The 23,496-nt window shown below is 42.4% G+C and overlaps 1 protein-coding gene across 1 annotated transcript; it reads right to left on the minus strand.

The window, feature by feature from the left end:
• Positions 1-5,702: 5,702 nt before the first annotated feature.
• Positions 5,703-23,460, minus strand: LOC112252800 (minichromosome maintenance complex binding protein). The gene is made up of 16 exons (XM_024424413.2): positions 23,094-23,460; positions 22,640-22,725; positions 22,345-22,485; positions 21,970-22,011; positions 21,661-21,750; positions 19,678-19,810; positions 13,472-13,611; positions 13,206-13,303; positions 12,530-12,702; positions 12,201-12,324; positions 11,795-11,909; positions 8,398-8,563; positions 7,807-7,940; positions 6,930-7,094; positions 6,604-6,692; positions 5,703-6,489 (listed from the first exon to the last, which is right to left on the minus strand). The coding sequence occupies exons 1-16, from the start codon at positions 23,149-23,151 to the stop codon at positions 6,363-6,365; spliced, it is 1,881 nt and encodes a 626-aa protein (XP_024280181.1). The 5' UTR covers positions 23,152-23,460; the 3' UTR covers positions 5,703-6,362.
• Positions 23,461-23,496: the final 36 nt, after the last annotated feature.

Here is a 23,496-nt window from a genome sequence, read left to right on the forward strand (position 1 = left end):
TCTAGTCCTCGGGGGGGGCCGGAGTGCTGCCGCGCACTTTTGCTCCATCTCTAGCAAACAAAGCCAATTTAACTAGTTGCGTTCCACACTGAAGATCATGATTAGTTGATTATTGGAGTCAGGGGTGTTAGCTGGGGAAAAAGTGTGACGTCAATCAGGCCCCTGAGGACTGGAGTTCCCCCATCCCTGGTGTAGATCAATGACAAAAAGATAACAATTAAATATTTTTTAATCCAACTTTCCAACGCAACAAAATGTGAAGAAATCTTAAATATATTTGTTCCATGTGTAGAACCTTTCTATTGACCAACATATATTGATGGACATAGCACTATAGTAGCAGTCAAAAGTTTGGACAGACCTGCTCATTCAAGGGTTTTTCTTTATTTTTATTATTTTCTACATTGTATAATAATAGTGAAGACGTCAACTATGAAATAACACATGGAATCATGTAGTAACCAAAAAGGTGTTAAACAAATGAAAATATATTTGAGATTTTTCAAAGGAGCTCTTTGCCTTGATGACAGCTTTGCACACTCTTGGCATTCTCTCAACCAGCTTCACATGGAATGCATTTCCAACAGTCTTGTAGGAGTTCCCACATATGCTGAGTACTTGTTGGCTGCTTTTCCTTCACTCTGTGGTCCAACTCATCCTAAACCATCTCAATTGGGTTGAGGTCGGGTGATTGTGGAGGCCAGGTCATCTGATGCAGCCACTCCATCACTCCTTCTTGGTCAAATAGCCCTTACACCACCTGGATGTGTGTTGGGTCATTGTCCTGTTGAAAAACAAATGATCGTCCCACTAAGCGCAAACCAGATGGGATGCTGTGGTAACCATGCTGGTTAAGTGTGCCTTGAATTCTAAATAAATCAGTGTCACCAGCAAAGCACCCATGCTTCAGGGTGGGAACCACACATGCGGAGATCATCCGTTCACTTACACTGCGCATCACAGACACGGCGGTTAGAACCAAAAATCTCAAATTTGGACTCCTCAGACCAAATGACAGATTTCCACCGGTCTAATGTCCATTGCTCGTGTTTCTTGGCTCAAACAAGTCTTCTTATTGGTGTCCTTTTGTAGTGGTGGTTTCTCTGCAGCAATTCAACCATGAAGGCCCGAGTGAGATGTCTCTTACTTGAACACTGTTAAGCATTTATTTAGGCTGCAATTTCTGAGGCTGGTAACTCTAATGAACTTATCCTCTGCACCAGAGGTAACTATGGGTCTTCCTTTCCTGTGGTGGTCCTCGCGAGAGCCAGTTTCATCATAGCGCTTGATGGTTTTTGCGACTGCATTAGAAGTAACTTTCACCGTTCTTGAAATTTTCCGTATTGAAGGACTTATTTGGGCTGTTCTTGCCATAATATGGACTTGGTCTTTTACCAAATAGGTCTTATCTTCTCTATACCACCCTTACCTTGTCAGAACACAACTGATTGGCTCAAACACATTAAGAAGGAAAGAAATTCCACAAATGAACTTTTAACAAGGCACACCTGTTAATTGAAATGCATTCCAGGTGACTATGAAGCTGGTTGAGAGAATGCAAAGGGGGTGCATAGCTGTCAAGGCAAAGGGTGGCTATTTGAAGAATCTGAAATCTATTTTGATTTAACACTTTTTTTTTGGTTACTGCATGATTCCATATGTGTTTCATAGTTTAGTTTTGATGTCTTCACTATTATTCTGCAATGTAAAAAATAAAGAGAAACCCTTGAATGAGTAGGTGTGTCCAAGCTTTTGACTGGTACTGTATGTCTCAGTACAGTTTGGCTTTTGATCATATTGATGTTAGAGTAAGATTCACTGCAACTGAACATTTCCGAAGGGTAATGAGCGTGTTTACTTGAGAATACCCAATATTCACTTTCAACTGACAAAATAATGTTGGTTTGATTCTGTAAGCATTAGTGGATAGAGAGGACTTAATAAAAATGGCACATAAATGAGTGTACCTGACATCTGAGGGTGCATTAGGTTTATGAAACCCAAAGTCTGTCTCATGTTTGACACTGTACAGTAGCATATAGAATAATGCAAAGTGGCACGTCCAAACCTTATAAAAACACACTTTTCAAATGCTTTATGCACTCCTGAATCTGAAGCGTGGGCTTTAACAGGAAATGAAAGTGGGAGATTGTGTATAACAGGTATTTATGGCAAATCCACCTTTGTAGAGTTTAGTTTGTTCCATCATGTTGCAGCATTATTTGTTTGATCTTGGTACTGTATATGAGATCCTTTTCAGGGTAACGCCATCTTTATCTTGGGATATTCCATCACCCGGCTTATGCTTTTAAATGGTGTTGAATACTCATGGACATGAGCTTCGTGTTTGTGTGGCTCATGTTTGTGTAATAATCTTGCATTGCCAGTCCCATGGGAGACTGGAGATTGTGTAACAATAGCTGTGCAGAAAAGCATCCCAGGCACCTGCTGCTGGTATTTTTGTGTGCCCTCTGTAGAAATAGAACTCTAATATCTGTGATGTAAAACCTTTGGAGGGATACAAATTTACATACATATTGAGTCAACGGAATGGCATTTGACACAGGTACACCGCAAAGGCCAGTTTCCTGGACCTAGATTAAGCCTAATACTGGACAAAAAAGTGTTTATGAAGATTATCCATTTGATGTGCTTTTTTAGTCCGAGAAGGCCCTACAGAAACATTCCTTATATGATTATGCCCTGTATCTAATGATTTATGTTATGTGTTTAGTATATGCCATCTGGGGTGGCAGGTAGCCTAACCCCCCCCAAGTTTTCTGAGCCCCAAAATACTTTTTTTTTTGTTTGTTTAATGGTCTTTGTTGGATATAAGAAAACACCAGGAAATGAGCTTCAAGTGATTTTAATTTGAGAAATCTGTTAGTGGTATTTCCAAGAATAATAGAGACACGTGATTATAAACAAATGAAAGCAAGGTTTGAAATTATATCGGTTTGGGCTTCTTGTGGTTAATTTGCAATTATGTTCCGGCCCCCCCGACCATCAGCTCAAGAAAACAAATCTGCCCGCGGCTGAATCTAGTTGTCGACCCCTGCCCTAAAGGAATGAATACTTAGTTAGGACCAGCCCCTAACTCATTTCAACCTCTTTATTAAACTCCTCTGGGTGTGGTAGCTTCTACTAGGAGTATCTTCTGTTCTTCCTCAGGCAGGAATATCCCAAGATAAATGGTCACTGTCTCATTTATAACGTTTGTTTCTGTACTAATCTGTCATTTCATCTTTTCTTCACAGCATTCAGTGGTGTAGCTTGCTCACCCGCTGTATCCCAGAGTCTGGGATGGTTGTACATGTTTCTGTGTAGCCTTTATATAGTGAGTCTGTTGTCTGTCCTGGGAATTGTGGGTGCTGACTCCTCAGTCACCAGACCTGCTGATATTGTCTTGCACTGCCAAAGCTTTAATATGATCGCTGCAATGCAATAGGAATATAATAAGGCTTTAAGCAGGGCTAAGGGTTGCATTTGTGATTTTATTGTATTTAGGAATGCATATACTGGACTGGAGCAACTCGGACCTACTGTAAAAATTAAGGTTCTTTAAAGTGTAAACATTCCTTTTGAGATGGGGTTGTAGTGTTGGAATTGGGTATTTTTCTTTGGGGTTAGGGTTAAGTTCAGGAGTTAGATTTAAAGGGTTAGGGTTAGGTGGAAGGGTTAGCTAACATGCAAAGTAGCAAGTAGTTGCTAATTAGCTACAATGTTAAAGTTGTCTGTGATGAGATTTGAGCTCGCAACTTTTGGGTTGCTAGATGTTGGCGTTATACGCCCACCCATCTACCCACCAACCTCCCTGTTTTTTGCCTTAAGTAACCATCTGTCTTGTGTAACCATACCAAATGTAACATATCGTACTAAACTGAGAGTCTTGGATCTACGTACAGAATAGTACTAAACGCTCAATGGTTGACTTCACTTACCAGTGTTTCCAAACCCTGGTCCTCGAGCACCCCCAACAGTACACAGTTTTGTTGTAGCCCTTGACAAACACCCCTCATTCAACTCATTGAGGGCTTGATGATTAGTTGAATCAGGTGTGCTTGTCCGGGGTTACAATAAAAATGTGTACTGTTGGGGTTACTCGAGGACCTGGTTTGGGAAACACTCACTTTTATACCAGACATGCTCCAGTAAGGATCCTGCCTAGGTTTGCAACCCTAATCCTGCCCATAGAAAATGTAGTTACATTTATTGTGAGTGATGACGCAACACAATTGCACAACATCTAAGTACATTTTCCTGCACTGTCCCATGTCTGTGGTTGTACTTCCATCTCTTTAAACTGACTTGTCATGTTTTCATGTTGTACTCTTATTGAATATTAAAATATCCTATTTATTCATATTTCTGTTGTCCTTTTCCCTGTGTTTATGATAAATATACTGTAGCTAGTATTGAATTTCAGTACATTGAAGGTATTAACTATTTTACATAGTCCAATTGTTCTGAATCTGTTTCATGAGTTGAAGTGTGAAAATGTTCACCCAACTGTCATATTACAGTACCAGTCAAAGGTTGACACACCAACTCATTCAAGGGTTTTTCTTTGACTATTTTCTACATTGTAGTAACCAAAAAAGTGTTACACAAAAATATATACTTGAGATTCTTCAAAGTAGCCACCTTTTGCCTTGACCGCTTTGCACTCTTGGCATTTTCTCAACCAGCTTCACCTGGAATAATTTTCCAACATATGCTGAGCACTTGTTGGCTGCTTTTCCTTCACTCTCATCCCAAACCATCTCAATTGGGTTGAAGTCTGGTGATTGAAAAGGCCAGGTCATCTGATGCAGCACTCCACTCTCCTTAGTCAAATAGCTCTTACACAGCGTGGAGGTGTGTTGGGTCATTGTCCTGTTGAAAAACAAATGACAGCATCCCATCTGGTTTGCGCTTAGTGAGACTGTGGTAACCATCATGCTGGTTAAGTGTGCTTTGAATTCTAAATAAATCAGTGTCACCAGCAAAGCACCCCCACACCACCTCCATGCTTCAGGGTGGAAACCACACATGCAGAGATCATCCGTTCACCTACACTGCGTCTCAGACACGGCAGTTAGAACCAAAAATCTCATTTGGACTCAGACCTAAAGACCGATTTCTACCGGTCTATTGCTTGTTTCTTATTGGTGTTCTTTAGTAGTGGTGGTTTCTTGGCGGCAATTTGACCATGAAGGCCTGATTTACAGTCTCCTCTGAACAGTTGATGTTGAGGTGAGTCCGTTAACATTTATTTGGGCTGCAATTTCTGTAGCTGGTAACTAATGAACTTACCCTCTGCATCAGAGGTAACTATGGGTTTTCCTTTCCTGTGGCGGTCCTCATGAGACAGTTTAATCATAGCGCTTGGTTTTTGCGACTGCACTTGAAACATTCAAAGTTCTTAATTTTCCACATTCCAGATTACTACCTCATGAAGCTGGTTGAGAGAATGACAAGTGTGCAAAACTATTAAGACAAAGGGTGTCTCCTTTGAAGAATCTCAAAATATTTAGATTTGTTTTACACTTTTTTGGTTACATAATTGCATGTGTTGTTTTGATCTCTACACTGTAGCATAGTAAAAAAAAAAAAAGAAATCCCTCAAGTACCATAGGTGTGCCCAAACTTTTGACTGGTACTGTAAAATGGATATATGCATTCCAGAGTGTCCCTAAAAATAATTAGCCCAAAATAACAAATGGCAAGCTATCCATATTTTAATGAGTCAAACAATCATTCACAAACTGATCCCATAAAGCAAGAATTACATTTTGGGGAAGGTCATTCGGCAAATCATGATCAATGTATTGACTCCTGAGAACTTTCAGGCATAAGATGGGGAGAATAAAATATGATCTCAAAATGCCCTATTTACATATACTTTCAGTACCAGATCCAACATGTTCATCTAAAACCTACAACATTTGGTCTAGAATAAGGGGAGGAAAGTCAACATTGGCTTAGCATATTCTGCGTTAGTTCAAATTTACCTGGATTGAATCCCAAACGTAAACAGTACTTCAATGGAGTTCAAGGCAGTAACATACAAAGCACTGAAAACATCCCACAGTAACAATTAGTCCTGTCATTTCTTTTGCCAGGATTTTAAAATGTTCTTATCAAGAAATTGCAAATATGACAACTGATAAAAAGCTTAACCTGATCTCCCAACACTGAAGCAAAAAAAGCTAAATACAATCCCAGTGCTACGCAAAAAGAACAAAAACTTTTGTACATAAGTTTTATTAAGTTGAACTTTTCAAAAAAGAAATTGCTCTTCTGGTATCAAAATGAAAAATGTTTGTTCCACATAACATGTTTTTTATTTTTTATATCCACACCGGATGGGGTATTTGTGATTAAGGCTCGTTGCCATTGAGACTCTTCTGTTGTTCGGTCCTGCTCCTGCGAAGCATGTCTATGTGCTTGGCTCTCATCCATCCATCTCGGGAAAGGGTGGTCTGTCCCAAACTTAAGGAGAGCAACCTGGGGACAAACGTTATGCCGATTTACCTACAGAAAATGATTTCTTAACTTGAGGAGCATGTTATGCTGAATTAAGAAGTCAGGACAAGCATGGCTGAATAACTTCCCACGTACCTTGCGACGACAAGCATCCTATGCAGGTCCTCTGCGGTGACGCTCTGGGGGTCATCTTTGCGCATGTCAACAAAGTCATCCTCAACTGCCTGTGGAAAACAGTAACAAGGCAACTGAATAAGATTTAACAAAAATAAAACAAAGTAGGCTCATTTCTATAGAAAAGAGGGAGTGGTCAGAGTAACCACAGGTCTTGTAAACATGATACCTTACCACGACATAAAACAAAACACCTTGACTGAGCTTAACTATTCAATATGCATTCAGCATAGAAGCTGGGTTCATAACAAAGGTTGGAAATCTGAAAAATCAAAAGTAGCATTCACCTTGGTGACCTCATCAGAGATGCTGTAGTCGAGGGTACGGGCCAGACTCAGGTACACACGGAACTTGTTAATCTGTGACGTGAACTGTGCCATGTGGATGGTAGTGAGATACTCCTCCATGTTGGGTGGGGTCACTTGGGGCTGTAGGGGCACCTGGCAGTCTGACTGTGGAATGGGAGCAGAGATTCTATGATAAACCCATCACACAAGGGGGGTTATTTCCTGTAACGGCCCGAAAAAAGATTCAGACCATCCAGTCAATGGGAGTGTGACAAATATGTTGACGAGGTATTTGCGGGAAGGCCTCAAGTCGAGGGCTTGATTTCAAACCTCTGGTGCTGGTGAGCACTGGTTCACTTAAACCCGAGTTGGGTGTGTGTATATAGAACTTCAGCAGCTAATTTCACATTCGCAACACGGGACTCATCATCGACAAAGAAGATGAACTTGTGACCATCTGCTCCCACAGTTGTTTATGACACATTCACCCTGCCCTTCACTGTGGCGTGGCCTGATAGACGGCCCAATCCCGACGCCTCTGGCCAGGATTGTCCCGGTGGCACAGCTGCAGCCATAGCAACTCCATTCCACCAAACACACAGAAATAGCACACAGCGCATTCCTTTGGCCGTTTGCAACACAGTGAGGCCAAGTTCTAAAGCCAGACCACGGCGCTGCTAGGGGGAAACCAATGGGCAGCGAGAAGGGGGCAGCATGATGGCGCTGGTTGGAAACAACCCCATGGCATGTGTCAGTCTCCTGACATCCTGGCTGAAACCTAACCTCTGCACGCACGCGGACACACACACACACACGCCCCTCTTACGCCCTCTGGTGTGTGGGCCTTGCCTCCTCAGACCCTCTTTTTTGTACTCACCGGCAGCAGCGATCGGCCCTCTGATGTGACGAGCACGTTAATATTGCAGGGGAATTCCATCTGGTGGTAGCTGAAGTCATAATCAACCTTCTGCCAAGAGATCAGGTTCCCCAGGGCTGTGATGTTCCGCACACCTACAGCACACATGGATATCTATGGACATCTCGCCACGGCACAAAGCTATTTCCAACGGATTTACATGACATTGCACTACCGCAATTGGTAAACCAAATGAATTCATGAATATACCCCGGACTTCGCATACGACAGGTAGAGGCACTCCCGATACATGCTGCGCCCGATACATGTGCTCCCAGTCGCCGTAGTTATTTCGCGCTGCCCAGAAACAACCCCTTGTCCCTGCCAACTATCCCCACTTGTGGAGATCTGAGAGGATACGACAGGTACAAGCAATGTGGAAAATTCCACCTAGCATATCAGAAGGCAAGGTGGAGCAATCGCCACATTATGAACACCTATCAAATCCTCTCAGATCTACACAAGTGTCCGAGCTTAAAAGTTGTTTCTGGGCAGGGCCTCAGTTTCTTGCCCTAGTGGCGGCCAGTAGTTCACAGTGCCCCCTCCTCTTACCTGAGCTGTCCAGTTGACCCTGCTCCAGCTGCGTCTCATCAAGGAAGAGGGAGGTGTTCCTGGCCAGCTGCAAGGCTCCACTCACCAGCCGGTTGGCCACATAGTCCTTCTTAGGCACCAGACGCATGCTGTTCATTGTGTGGAGGCTCATACTGAGACGGTATGACTACCGGGGAGAAGAAAAACAGTAACCAAAGTTACTTTAACGTACATCGATAAACTGTCTGCCGGTTCAAGTCTTGTAATGCATGTTGTGCGATAGGTTATATTCATGCAATGTACACTACATGACCAAAAGTATGTGGACATCTGTTTGTCAAACATCATTCCAAAGATCACAGGGATTAATATGGAGTTGGTCTCCTCTTTACTGCTATAACAGCCTCCACTCTTCTGGGGAGGCTTTACACTAGATGTTGGAACATTGCCGCGGGGACTTGCTTCCATTCAGCCACAAGAGCATTAGTGAAGTCGGGCACAGATGTTGAGCAATTAGGCCTGGCTCGCAGTCGGCGGTCCAATTCATCCCAAAGGTGTTCAATGGAGTTGAAGTCAAGGCTGTGTGCAGGCCAGTCAAGTTTTTCCACACCTATCTCAACAAACCACTTCTGTATGGACCTCGCTTTGTGCACGGGGGCATTGTCATGCTGAAATAGGAAAGGGCCTTCCCCAAACTGTTGCCAGAAAGTTGGAAGCACGGAATCGCCTAGAATGTCATTGTACGCTTTAGCGTTAAGACTTTCCTTCACTGGAACTAAATGGGCCTTGCCCTAGACCATCATTGGTCTTGAGACTGGTGTTTTACAGGTACTATTTAATGAAGCTGGTCTGGTTAGAGCCCATTTGTGCTGTTCTGTGAAGTGAGTAGTACACAGCATTGTATGAGATCTTCAGTTTCTTGGCAATTTCTCACATGGAATAGCCTCCATTTCTCAGAACAAGAATAGACTGACGAGTTTCAGAAGAAATGTCTTTGTTTCTGGCCATTTTGAGCCTGTAATCAAAATACACAAATTATGATGCTCCAGATACTCAACTAGTTTAAAGGCCAGTTTTATTGCTTCTTTAATCAGAACAACAGTTTTCAGCTGTGCTAACATAATTGCAAAAGGGTTTTCTAATGATCAATTAGCCTTTTGTAATGATAAACTTGGATTAGCTTACACAACGTGCCATTGGAACACAGGAGTGATGGTTGCTGATAATGGGCCTCTCTACGCCTATGTAGATACAGTGCCTTGCGAAAGTATTCGGCCCCCTTGAACTTTGCGACCTTTTGCCACATTTCAGGCTTCAAACAAAGATATAAAACTGTATTTTTCTGTGAGGAATCAACAACAAGTGGGACACAATCATGAAGTGGAACGACATTTATTGGATATTTCAAACTTTTTTTAACAAATCAAAAACTGAAAAATTGGGCGCGCAAAATTATTCAGCCCCCCTTAAGTTAATACTTTGTAGCGCCACCTTTTGCTGCGATTACAGCTGTAAGTCGCTTGGGGTATGTCTCTATCAGTTTTGCACATCGAGAGACTGAAATTTTTTCCCATTCCTCCTTGCAAAACAGCTCGAGCCCAGTGAGGTCGGACGGAGAGCATTTGTGAACAGCAGTTTTCAGTTCTTTCCACAGATTCTCGATTGGATTCAGGTCTGGACTTTGACTTGGCCATTCTAACACCTGGATATGTTTATTTTTGAACCATTCCATTGTAGATTTTGCTTTATGTTTTGGATCATTGTCTTGTTGGAAGACAAATCTCCGTCCCAGTCTCAGGTCTTTTGCAGACTCCATCAGGTTCTCTTTCTTTCTTCTTTCTTCAGAATGGTCCTGTATTTGGCTCCATCCATCTTCCCATCAATTTTAACCATCTTCCCTGTCCCTGCTGAAGAAAAGCAGGCCCAAACCATGATGCTGCCACCACCATGTTTGACAGTGGGGATGGTGTGTTCAGGGTGATGAGCTGTGTTGCTTTTACGCCAAACATAACGTTTTGCATTGTTGCCAAAAAGTTCAATTTTGGTTTCATCTGACCAGAGCACATTCTTCCACATGTTTGGTGTGTCTCCCAGGTGGCTTGTGGCAAACTTTAAACAACACTTTTTATGGATATCTTTAAGAAATGTCTTTCTTCTTGCCACTCTTCCATAAAGGCCAGATTTGTGCAATATATGACTGATTGTTGTCCTATGGACAGAGTCTCCCACCTCAGCTGTAGATCTCTGCAGTTCATCCAGAGTGATCATGGGCCTCTTGGCTGCATCTCTGATCAGTCTTCTCCTTGTATGAGCTGAAAGTTTAGAGGGACGGCCAGGTCTTGGTAGATTTGCAGTGGTCTGATACTCCTTCCATTTCAATATTATCGCTTGCACAGTGCTCCTTGGGATGTTTAAAGCTTGGGAAATCTTTTTGTATCCAAATCCGGCTTTAAACTTCTTCACAACAGTATCTCGGACCTGCCTGGTGTGTTCCTTGTTCTTCATGATGCTCTCTGCGCTTTTAACGGACCTCTGACACTATCACAGTGCAGGTGCATTTATACGGAGACTTGATTACACACAGGTGGATTGTATTTATCATCATTAGTCATTTAGGTCAACATTGGATCATTCAGAGATCCTCACTGAACTTCTGGAGAGAGTTTGCTGCACTGAAAGTAAAGGGGCTGAATAATTTTGCACGCCCAATTTTTCAGTTTTTGATTTGTTAAAAAAGTTTGAAATATCCAATAAATGTCGTTCCACTTCATGATTGTGTCCCACTTGTTGTTGATTCTTCACAAAAAAAGAAGCCTGAAATGTGGCAAAAGGTCGCAAAGCTCAAGGGGGCCGAATACTTTCGCAAGGCACTGTATAAATAAATAAAAACATTTAAATCAGCCGTTTCCAGCTACAATAGGCATTTACAACATTAACAATGTCTACACTCTATTTCTGATCAATGTGATGTTATTTTAAAATGGGGGTTCTCTTTCATAAACAAGGACATTTCTACGTGACCCCCAAACTTTTGAACAGTAGTGTATGTTTGCAAGCAAATTTCTCTCTGGGATATGTATACATTCAAACTGTCAAACTCCAAAGCCACTCCCCTCAGATTTGGAACAACCCTCAAGCCCATGGATCCCTAATTGTCATCCTAGAGATCTACAAAGTGTACCTTCTTTCACTATTGCCACTCTATTCTACTCTATTCTTACGTGGAAGGATAAATTCATTTAGTCATGACAAATGAAGAAACTGTACTGCCATACTTCTGTCTGGAGTTACTGTTCTACTCAAATTTTAATCTCAATTACTAGTGGCACCCAAAACCTGCTGCGACATCTCAATTCAAAATCTCAAACAGTCAAACCAGTTGATTTAACGCGGGCCACGATAAAGAATATTAACTCACACAAGGCACCAGCTGTTGGACGATCTGATAGAGTCGCTCTGTGTAGGAGTTGAGCGGGCAGCCACTCAGATTCAGGGTGAATTTGCCCAAAGGCAGGACATCCCGCCTGGTATACCTGTGAATACAGAGACCCATACCATCACTATCAGGAACCACCTTGAGGAGTTTGTTACAATAAAGAGTAGCGGTGGTACTTACTATGCACTACAGATAAGAGTCATAAATAGAGAAATGAAAATAGACATCGTATATCTCTGGCACGGTTTCACCGGACCCAGATTAAGCCTCGTCCTGGGTTAAAAAATCATTCTCAAATGGAGAACGTCCACTAAATTGTTTTAGGCCAGGAGTAAGCTCACGCTGGGTTTTGGGAAACCATCCCTTTGTGTATGGAGGGCACACGCACACGTCAGAGATGAGGTGCAGTAAGAGGTACTCGGCAGCCAGTCCGTCTCCCAGAAGAACGTGGGTGAGGTAAGCGAGCAGCTCTGCCCTCACCGATGCCATCTCAACCAGGAAAGAGGATACAACTGAGAAGGGGAGACACAAAAGTTTAAAACAGACACTCCACATAACAGTTAAGGAACCCTATAATTAGATTTTTGTTGTTTTTAAAGCAGGTCCAAATTCATTTTTTTGTTTGTTGCATAAATCATTAATTGATGTCAGTGGGAGAAATGCACCGCCCCTCAGTGAAGACAAGTAAATGTATATTGTGATGTGTCCCAGTCTTACAGGCGCTTTGGTCCTCTGTGGGAGCAGAGGGCAGAAGAGGGTTGTTGTGTTGCAGGGGGCGGGCGTACAGCATGTGGAGACGGGGCACCAGGGAAGCAGGGGGGTCATGAGCTCTCTGTTCCTCTGGAGTCTCCATACTCTCGGTGGGGTTTAGCAGCAACAACGAGGGGTCTCTGTGTGGATACACAATGCTGTGAGCAATACGGATGCACAAAACACAACTAAAACAAGGGGCCTCCAGGGTGGCGCACTGCATCGCTGTGCCACAAGAGACTCTGGGTTCGAGCCCAGGCTAAACCCTCCCTAACCCGGTTTGGCAGGTAGGGATATCCTTGTCTCATCGCACACTAGCGACTCCTGTGGCTGGCCGGGCGCAGCGCACGCTGACCAGGTCGCTAGGTGCATGGTGTTTCCTCCGACATATTGGTGCGGCTGGCTTCCGGGTTGGATGCGCGCTGTGTTAAGAAGCAGTGCGGCTTGGTTGGGTTGTGTTTCGGAGGACGCATGGCTCTCGACCTTTGTCTCTCCCGAGCCCGCACGGGAGTTGTAGCGATGAGACAAGATAGTAACTACTATAGATACCATGAAATTGGGGAGAAAAAGGGGGATACATTTATATATATTTTAAATTATTTAGAAAATAAAACTAATTTAAAAACAAACTCAAGCGCCTTACTTTTCTTCGCCCAGCACAGTCAGGACTGGGTTGACGGAGAGAATCCCGTAGATCTCCAGTGTGTCGTTCAGTTTGAAGCTGTCCAACCCCTCATAGACCTGTCAACAGAGCACCTGGTGAGTCCGAGTCAAATGGTATCTTTGGAATCACTTGACTATTCTGACACACAAATAGGCTAGTTACAGAACCCAGGCAAAATATAATATAAATCAACCACTGGACAGGCTGGGCCTGAAAATCACCCAGGATGATTTGGTTTGTTTTACCTTCACTAGACAGGCTGGGCCCCTCTCCCCCGGCAGGGGAAAGTTGAGGTCCAGATGGGAGGAACAGTCTGAGGGGGTAGTTGTCTGGCTGGAGGGGGCTTCGGTCTCCTGCCGCTTGGAGTCCCCGTTGCCATGGGGCTCTGTAAATAGAAGAGAGAACGGTTGGTATAGTGGTTTCTCAATTAAAAAGTTGCGTTCATGCCGCGACACTATGGCAGATAGTGGTAAATTACATCATTCCACCATTGCGCCACACGATCACAAGGGGGAGTTAGAACACCGATTGTGCTTTTGGTTTCTCTCCATCGAAAAACACAGAAAGAAAATTGAAGATTACAAACTGGCTTCATTTACCACAGTGTGGAAATACCGATAGCCCCTCTTGATGAAGAGAGTTTCTGAAATATGGAGGAGTCCTCCTTTGCTGATGTGAAGAAGAAACTGAAGGAGTCCTGCGAGGATACGGACGGAAAAAGGTTGCCCATATTTTCAAGAGCTGAGCAATTTCATTAGTTTTATTTATTAAAATTTACTTGTTTATTTAGACAATTGAATGTATTTGTTTAGGCTTGGCCTATTTAGTAGGCTATTTTTGGGGCCCACTAACTCACTCATTTGTGGCCCTGGATCAAAATAAGACATTTTCTTATAGTCTAATAAAACTTCTTAATTTTTTTTATTTTTAAAGTTAATCTTCAATTATTTGTGACATTATGGTTACAAATGAAGAATGTAAACGAAAGAAATCAAATAAATCCTATTCAAAATCAGATTCGTGTTTGGGAGCTGTAATTTTCCCGATTTTTTTTTTTACATGACAAAAACATCACACAATGATCAACGACATCACACCCGCTCAGCTCCACATGCTCCCCCCCATCTTCAGCATGACTCTCCACCACATGGCCTCAAACGGCACCATTTTGTTCCTCTCCGTGGCCCACACACTTTCAACATTTAGATAATAAAGCCTTTGACCTTTCCGTCGTGTTAATGGAATATCGGTTGATTTCCACTTAAGTATACATTTTTTCTCTCTCAAGATGATTGACAAGAAAAGTATCCTCCAACCCATCGGGTAATCTCACTGCACGCACCTTCATATACCACGTCTTGAAGTACGCTGACAAGACAGATTAAACACCACATTTCCATTGTAATTCTTCGGACAGACAACTTTCTAACTCCGCCCAATAACTTTTACACTTTATAACATTGCGAGGGGGCATGGATTATTTTAACCTAATGAAAAATAAACCCGGTAATCTAATTTAATTGACTGCCGACCTCAGACCTGTGGGTTTAACCTTCTGAATGAATGATTATACTCAAGAGGAAAAAAGCTGACTTATGGATTTCCGAGAGTCAATCCATTACGCAACAAAATAACAAATTGATTTAGCCTTAAATGCTTTATGTGATTATTATTCCGCTTCTCCTGCATCAATTCATTTGTCTGCATGTCTATTCAACACTTGGCTGAACAGAAACAACGCCTCGATATATATTGTCTTCCACAATGCTGCACATTGACAATTCAAATCGCTTTGAAAAGAGCCTTCTAATACAGCGAAAGCTACTAAAAACTCAACTTTCATCACTCTTGATTTCTTCAAATTGCTGTGCAGGAAAAAGACGTCATCCAACGTGCGTGGTCGCAGGCTGGCTTCTCTCTGACACCACAAAATCCATCTGTAGGGGATGCTTTATCCCTAGGAACCATATAGTGATCTAGTGAAGAGTCGGCTGTTTGCTTGCTTCCGAGGTGAGTGTGGCCTCCGACGCAATCGAGGAACTCAACAAGATTCATACGTTTTTTTTCTCACAAAAGCTGGCAAACGCTTATTTTATCTGCAGTTCTGAGCTGGGAACTGTCCCACTCCATGGTAAATAGCACCCTCTCCACGAGCACCCACTCATATTTAAACTATATATTTTTTATCTGAATCCACATGTCAAGTGTAATTGCGCCATTGTATTTACCCAAGTTCCCTCTCAACTCTGGTACCACCCGCCAGCTGATTTTTTTTTGCCCGATGCAGGACTCAAGCGCAAGAGGAGAGAGACTCGGACAGAAAAATTCCCACCTCCATTAATTTACAAAGGGTTAGTCTAATAGCTCGGCTAGGTGAGAAAAATCCCCCAATTTGGGCTACAGTTTAGGATACAGATCACCGACTGACCTATTTTAAAGTGCCAAAAAGGGCCAACTTGAAATGAATTCAAGGCTGAAGTCCTCTATGGTTCTACATTTCTAACACAATAGCACAGACCTGATTTTCCCCTCACAAAAATGCATCAACCCCTAAAAATGTCAATTTATTATAACCCCCATAATAATTCAAACAAAATGAGCTGTAGTGAGAGAGACGGGGAATGCTGAAGATTATCAGAAATAATGTGTCTTTAACCATTCTTTATAGTATCTTATTTTGAACGAAAGACACAAATGAGTGACTCAGTCAGAACCTACGCGGAAAAATAGTCCACAGTTCTGAAACCATCTTCAGGGCAATTGAATTGAAGCCTTTCCCTATATGTTACTTTGTGCACAATAGCGAATTGAGGAGAGCGTAAACAAATTAATTAGGTCTATAAATCAATAGCCTAACTTAAATGCGCCTGGCTTTAGAAACCATCCATATCTACAGGAATAAGACATATTGGATACTTTTTGTATCCAAATCCGGCTTTAAACTTCTTCACAACAGTATCTCGGACCTGCCTGGTGTGTTCCTTGTTCTTCATGATGCTCTCTGCGCTTTTAACAGACCTCTGAGACTATCACAGTGCAGGTGCATTTATACGGAGACTTGATTACACACAGGTGGATTGTATTTATCATCATTAGTCATTTAGGTCAACATTGGATCATTCAGAGATCCTCACTGAACTTCTGGAGAGAGTTTGCTGCACTGAAAGTAAAGGGGCTGAATAATTTTGCACGCCCAATTTTTCAGTTTTTGATTTGTTAAAAAAGTTTGAAATATCCAATAAATGTCGTTCCACTTCATGATTGTGTCCCACTTGTTGTTGATTCTTCACAAAAAAATACAGTTTTATATCTTTATGTTTGAAGCCTGAAATGTGGCAAAAGGTCGCAAAGTTCAAGGGGGCTGAATACTTTCGCAAGGCACTGTATTTAGGAGACCTCATATGCTGTCCAAACAGTTAAGAGTTCCCAGTAGGTGTATTAATTATAGAAAAAAGGTAGCGAGTCAGTGGTTCTTGCGCCATAGACAGACAATTCCTTTGGAGTTTAACATTTTTTATATGATCAACCCATAAATAATCTCGACTTATACGCAACAGTATCTCAAGCTTTTGACAAGGATTTTACATGAGGCCTAATTCACACGATATGCCCGAAAATACTAATAACCACTAGGCTAATAAATAAATCACATTTTCCTTTCAATTATTTAATTAACTTGTTACTTCAAGTTACCTATTTGGTGCGCACACAAAAACAATTTAGAGTTGAACGGGAGCGTCGAGTATGTTGATATAAACGGGCACAATTTGGCCCAGCGTCATCCGGGTTAGGGGAGAAGTGGTTAAATAAGGTCAATGAATACCAGGCAATAATTAAGAGCATGCAGCAGAGTTCACAGCTGGCGATGCCTCAACTGCAGGCCGGGTGTTACGTTACAGTCTTAGTCTAAAATGTATTCATCTACACACAATACCACGAGGACAAAGAAAAACTTTTTTTTAATTAAAAATATAAAAACTGAAATATCACATTTACATAAGTATTCAGACCCTTTACTCAGTACTTTGTTGAAGCACGTTTGGCTGCGATTACAGCATCAAGTCTTCTTGGGTATGACACTACAAGCTTGGCACACCTGTATTTGGGGTGTTTCTCCCATTCTTCTATGCAGATCCTCTCAAGCTCTGTCAGGTTGGATGGGCCGAGTTGCTGCACAGCTATTTTCAGGTTTGCCAGAGATGTTGGATCGGGTTCAAGTCCAGGCTCAGACTGGGCCAATCAAGGAGATTGACACTTTTCCCGAAGCAACTCCTGCGTTGTCTTGGCTGTGAGCTTAGGGTCGTTTTCCTTTTTGGAAGTTGAACCGTCACCCCAGTCTGAGGACCTGAGCGCTCTAGACCAGGTTTTCATCAAGGATCTCTCTGTACTTTATACCGTTCATCTATGTCTTGATCCTGACTAGCCTTTCAGTCACTGCCGCTGAAAAACAACCCCACAGCTTAATGCTGCCACCCCCATGCTTCACACCGTAGGGATGGTGCAGGTTTCCTCAAGACGTGACGCTTGGCATTCAGGCCAAAGAGTTCAATCTTGGTTTCATCAGACCAGAGAATCTTCTTTCTCATGGTCAGAGTCGTTTAAATGCCTTTTGGCAAACTCCAAGCGGGCTGTCATGTGCCTTTTACTGAAGAGTGGCTTCCGTCTGGCCATCTACCATAAAGGCCTGGATGGAGTGCTGCAGAGATGGGAGAACCTCTCAGAAGTTCAACCATCTCCACAGAGGAACTCTGGAGCTCTGTCAGAGTGACCACTTGGTTCTTGGTCACCTCCCTGACCAAGGCCCTTCTCCCCCAATTTCTCAGTTTGGCCGGGCGGCCAGCTCCAGGAAGACCATTGACGGTTCCAAACTTCCTCCATTTAAGAATGATGGAGGCCCTTGTGTTCTTGGGGACCTTCAATGCTGCAGACATTTTTTGGTACCCTTCCCCAAATCTGTGCCTCGACGCAATCCTGTCTCGGAGCTCCACGGACAACTCCTTCGACCTCATGGCTTGGTTTTTGCTCTGAAATAAATGCACTGTCAACTGCAATCAAGTTGTAGAAACATTTCAAGGATGATCAATGGGAACAGGATGCACCTGAGCTCAATTTCGACTCGCAGCAAAGGGCCTGAATACTTGTGTAAATAAGGTTTCTGTTATTTAAAAAAATTGCAAAGATTTCTATAAACATGTTTTCGCTTTGTCATTATGGGGTATTGTGTGAAACTCCCCAAATACAGGTGTGCCAAGCTTGTAGCGTCATACCCAAGAAGACTCAAGGATGTAATCGCTGCCAAAGGGGCATCAACAAAGTACTAAGTAAAGGGTATGAAAACTTTTATAAAATTTGCAGAAACATCTAAAAACACGTTTTTGATTTTCCATTTTGGGGTAGTGTGTAGATTGATGATTAAATCAATTTTAGAACAAGGCTGTAACAAAATGTGGAAAAAGTCACAGGGTCTGAATACTTTCTGAATGCACTTTGAAAAGTATTCAGACCACTTGAATTTTCCCACATTTTGTTACATTACGCGCTCTGTTGCATCAGTCGGTCTTCACTTGTAGCCTGCTTCGAAGCTGCAATGTCTGCGAGAAAGACCCGACCACGTGATGGGCATTAGCTAATAAGAATTGAGATACCTGGCAATTGGCAGCAGAGAAGGAAATACTACTGAATACTACTGTACTACTGAAAAAAGTCAGACCATTTGGAACACAACAAATACAACAATAGTACAGGAAAGATTATAAACAGTCATATGCATTCATGACTGCAATTATCAGCCAACATGCAGTTAATTTGTTGTTTAATTATTCAAGGCTCCCTACGTTACTTATTTTTTATAACTAAAACGCTTGAATGAAATGATCAGACCAAAAGACGAGGACACAACAGTTCACCTGACAAGACGAACACTTGGCATTTCTAACTCAATCAGACCTCATATGCCCCGACGAAAGTTAAATCAAAGCCCGACCAACAAAACTACTGTATAATAGGTCATGTATATACTGTATATCCAATGGAAAGCATACAGTATTTGTTCACCATTTTCGTTAATAAAAGGATAAAAAAAGACTAGATGGAGCAGACGTGCTCAAAGATGCCCTCTGGTGTTTCAAATGAGCATTAATGGCAAAGGACTGACTCACCGAAGCATAACACAGCATACTATACTGTGGAATGACGCAACTTTAAAAATGAGGAACCACTGTAGTGCTGCTGAAACTGAGTCTTCAACCTGGCTGAATCAGCCAGGGTCATAACCAGCCAGGGTCATGCCCACTAGGCATGAAAATAAAGAAAAAAAAAACAGTCCAAACCGGGGAGGTACTATCTGAATGCATGTCGGGTTTTATTTAAAATGTTTTGCTACAGTGTGCCCTAACGAACACGTCTCAAACATGCATCCAAGTAAAGCAGTTCGTAAGGGGTGTGTACCCACCTGTGTGTGGTTCTCTCTGCTTCTGGGGTTGTGTGTCCATGTCGTCGTCGTCCTCTTCGTAACTGCGCTTCTGTCTGCTTGGGACATAGGAGGTGGATGGGACAACTCTTGCCTGACTAGAACAGCCATAGCTGTGTGGCAGAGTTAAGAACAACTCCATAGCTTGAGACAGCCATTTAGGCAAACCACTGCACCTACACAAATAGTGAGCAAAATTCTGACTCATTTCAACAAACATGGATAATAACAGAGCATACTGCATAATCATATTCATAGACTCAAAGCCAAATTTGGACCAAAAAGTCAGAGGGGGATAAGCCCCTCTTTTGGCAGACAGCCAAATTAAAATGATTTGTTGAATATACAGTGTATTATTCAGAAAGTATTCACATTTTGTTAGGTAGTCTTTTTCTAAAATTGATTGATTGAGCGGGGGGGGGGAGAGAGAACAATCTATACACAATACCCCATAATGACAAAGCAAAAATAGGTTGTGGCATTTTTGCAAATGTATTAAAAATAAAAACTGAAATATCACATTTACTTAAGTATTCAGACCCTTTACTCAGTACTTTGTTGAAGCACCTTTGCGATTACAGCAATTACAGCCTTGAGTCTTCTTGGGTACGACACTGCAGGCTTGGCACACCTGTATTTGGGGAGTTTCTCCAATTCTTCTCTGCAGATCCTCTCTAGCTCTGTCAGGTTGGATGGGGAGCGTCGCTGCACAGCTATTTTCAGGTCTCTCTAGAGATGATTGATCAGGTTCCAAGTCCGGGCTCTGCTTGGCCACTTAAGGACAATCAGAAACTTGTCCCGAAGCCACTAATAAGTTGTCTGTTGTCTTAGCTGTGTGCTTAGGGTCATTGTCCTGTTGGAAGGTAAAGCTTCACCCCAGTCTGAGGTCCTGAGTGATCTGGAACAGGGTTTCATCAAGGATCTCTCTGTACATCTTTCCCTCGATCCGGACTAGGCTCCCAGTCCCAGCTGCTGAAAAACATCCCCACAGCATGATGCTGCCACCACCATGATTCACCATAGGGATGATGCCAGGTTTCCTCCAGACGTGACGCTTGCCATTCAGGCCAAAGAGCGCAATCTTGGTTTCATCAGACCAGAGAATCTTGTTTTTCATGGTCTGAGAGTCCTTCGGGTGCCTTTTTAGCAAACACCAAGCGGACTGTCATGTTCCTTTTACTGAGACTGGCCACTCCACCATAAAGGCCTGATTGGTGAAGTGCTGCAGAGATGGTTGTCCTTCTGTAAGGTCCTCCCATCTCCACAGAGGAACTCTGGAGCTCTATCAGAGTGACATTCAGGTTCTTGGTCACCTCCCTGAACATGTCCCGTCTCCCCTGATTGATCAGTTTGCTCAGGAGGCCAGCTCTTGGAAGAGTCTTGGTGTCTCAAATTCTTCCATTTAAGAATGATGGAGGCCACTGTGTCATTGGGGACCTTCAATGGCGCAGACATTTTTGTTTTGTACCCTTCTTCAGATCTGTGCATCGACACAATCCTGTCTGAGCTCTACGGACAATTCCTTCGACATCATGGCTTGGTTTTTGCCCTGACATGCACTAACAACAGTGGGAACTTATATAGACACGTGTGTGCCTTCCAAATCAAGTCCAATCAATTGAATTTACCACAGGTGGACACCAATCAAGTTGTAGAACATCTCAAGGATGATCAATGGAAACAGGATGCACCTGAGCTCAATTTCGAGTCTCATAGCAAAGTGTATGAATACTGATGTAAATGGGATATTTCTGTTTCTTAATTTTTTATTAATTTGCAAAAATGTCTAAAAACGTGTTTTTTTTGCTTTGTAATTATGAGTTAGTGTGTGTAGATTGCTGGGGATTTTTACAAATGTTTCAATCCATTTTAGAATAATGCTGTAACGTAACAAAATGTGGTAAAAGTCAAGGGGTCTGAATACTTTCCAAAGGCACTGTATATCACAGCAGAAAGAAAGGATATCTCTTTAGCCCAAGGGCTCTCTCCTGGAATAGGGACACAATAGAAGGTCTGTCTCTCTGCAGTCACAGTGTTTCTGGAGTTCAAATCCACCTGAAGAACACAGGTAATCAAGAGCAGTCATGTGAATTTGAATCTTAAAACACTACCACTACTGGGTTTAAACTAAAATCTACATTGTTGACACCACTTGCATGCTCTGTGTAAAAATGACCTGCCCTGACTGCCATGCAAAGGTCTAATACATTAGCTACACATCTTTCAAACTATGGCTGCTGCTGAACTTGGACAATGTTAGAGAGATGAGCTTACCCCACATTCTGTGACATCTTTGTACTTCCCACATCTCAACACCTGAGAATGTCAGACAGACAACAACTAATGACTGGAGGAACAGAACAAGATTGGAAAAACATTTTCCTACTTACCATATAGTTCCACCAATTACAGTAAATTGACTGCACTTTCAACAAGTACATAGACTATGAACTATCTACAAAACTAAAACGGGTTGTTTTCACAGGGCTAGGTGAAATGCACCTAGAACATCCTAGAATTTCTCAGTCTCTCATTAGCAGATTCCCATTCAGGCAAATGTCTACAGATAACACTGACAGCAGGTGTCTGTGTAATATAGTGCATTCTGCAGCTACTGAAGCAAAGGAATAGAAGAGATTAAGGCCTTACATTGGCCTTGGTTGAGGGGTCCACAGTCTCATACACTCCCATGTAGAACTCTGGATCAAACATGTCTTGGACCAAACAACGGAATTTCACAAGGCTGTTGGGCTTCAAGTAGTGCAAGGGCACATCATTTAGCGAAGGAACCTGAAATGAAAACATACAAAAATATGTACAAAGGAAGGGTGTGCTGGATTCTATATTCATTTAAGTGTTTAGTGTGCTGCTAGTTCACAGTGACCAATGTTAGTCAAATGAGAATAAATAGCATTCTTCAGAGACATTTTAACAATGTCCATACCCAGCTATGAGATTCCTTTTCCTTCAGCTGCCCTTTGAAGTATTCCAACACTTTTGCTTCCCATTCTGGGTTAGAGTTGCTCTGGGCTGCAGGACAACAGAAGCGACAGATAAACCACATCCGCATTATACATGCTGATCAGCAGAAAGTCACAGCGCCACAAACGGGAGACGTAAACATGTGTATTGACCAATCATAAGAAACAACCACCTATTATAACACAGAATAGAAATTCAACTAAATATGAATGACCTCCGAAAACACATGCCACACTTTTAAAGCAGTCCCATGTTAGCTAACATTAGTAAGTTATTCCAGTCTCATCAGTTTGTTGTTCTGGAAAATCAGCTGTTTTCAAACTCGTAACTAGCTAGCTAACTGTGGCTAGCTAGCTAAGTTCCTGAACCAGCATGGTCTCGCTAGCAGCACCTCTTCCACGCATTTGTCTTCTTACCAAACATCGCTTCGACAACGCCCAATGGCTTGTTTATCCAATCGTGAGACGAAGGCATTATTTACCAGTAAATATTTTTTTGGAAGGCCGATAAAATAAACGACAGAGAATATCAATAGTTATTCCTCAATAACTTTTCCCTCTTTCTCTTTCTCTTTCTCTCTCTCCTGCAGCGCACAGCTCAGTCCGCGTTCACACTGGCGGGAACTTTGCGTCACTAGCCATGAGAACGCAACGCCCTCGTCGTCGCCGCTGCATCTTTTTAGGGATATTTTCGACAATATCTGTAATATTATTGTATTTTAAATAATATCCATGTTACTCATGTTGACCGTCGACTGGAGATGAAAGTCGATCAGAAACTTTGTGTTAAACGTTATAGTGTTTAATTGCAGTTGCTCAG

This window comes from Oncorhynchus tshawytscha, linkage group LG06 (genome assembly GCF_018296145.1).
Source record: "Oncorhynchus tshawytscha isolate Ot180627B linkage group LG06, Otsh_v2.0, whole genome shotgun sequence".
In the NCBI taxonomy this organism is placed as follows: Eukaryota; Metazoa; Chordata; class Actinopteri; order Salmoniformes; family Salmonidae; genus Oncorhynchus; species Oncorhynchus tshawytscha.

What these genes read in the sequence shown, in the direction of transcription:
- LOC112252800 (XM_024424413.2), bottom strand. Translation starts at nt 23,151, where the DNA reads ATGCCTTCGTCTCACGATTGGATAAACAAGCCATTGGGCGTTGTCGAA. An exon ending in AGGGCCGATCGCTGCTGCCG is followed by an intron (nt 7,095 to 7,806) that starts GTGAGTACAAAA and finishes CCCATTCCACAG; the next exon opens with TCAGACTGCCAGGTGCCCCT. An exon ending in TCTCTGATGAGGTCACCAAG is followed by an intron (nt 6,693 to 6,929) that starts GTGAATGCTACT and finishes TGTTTTCCACAG; the next exon opens with GCAGTTGAGGATGACTTTGT.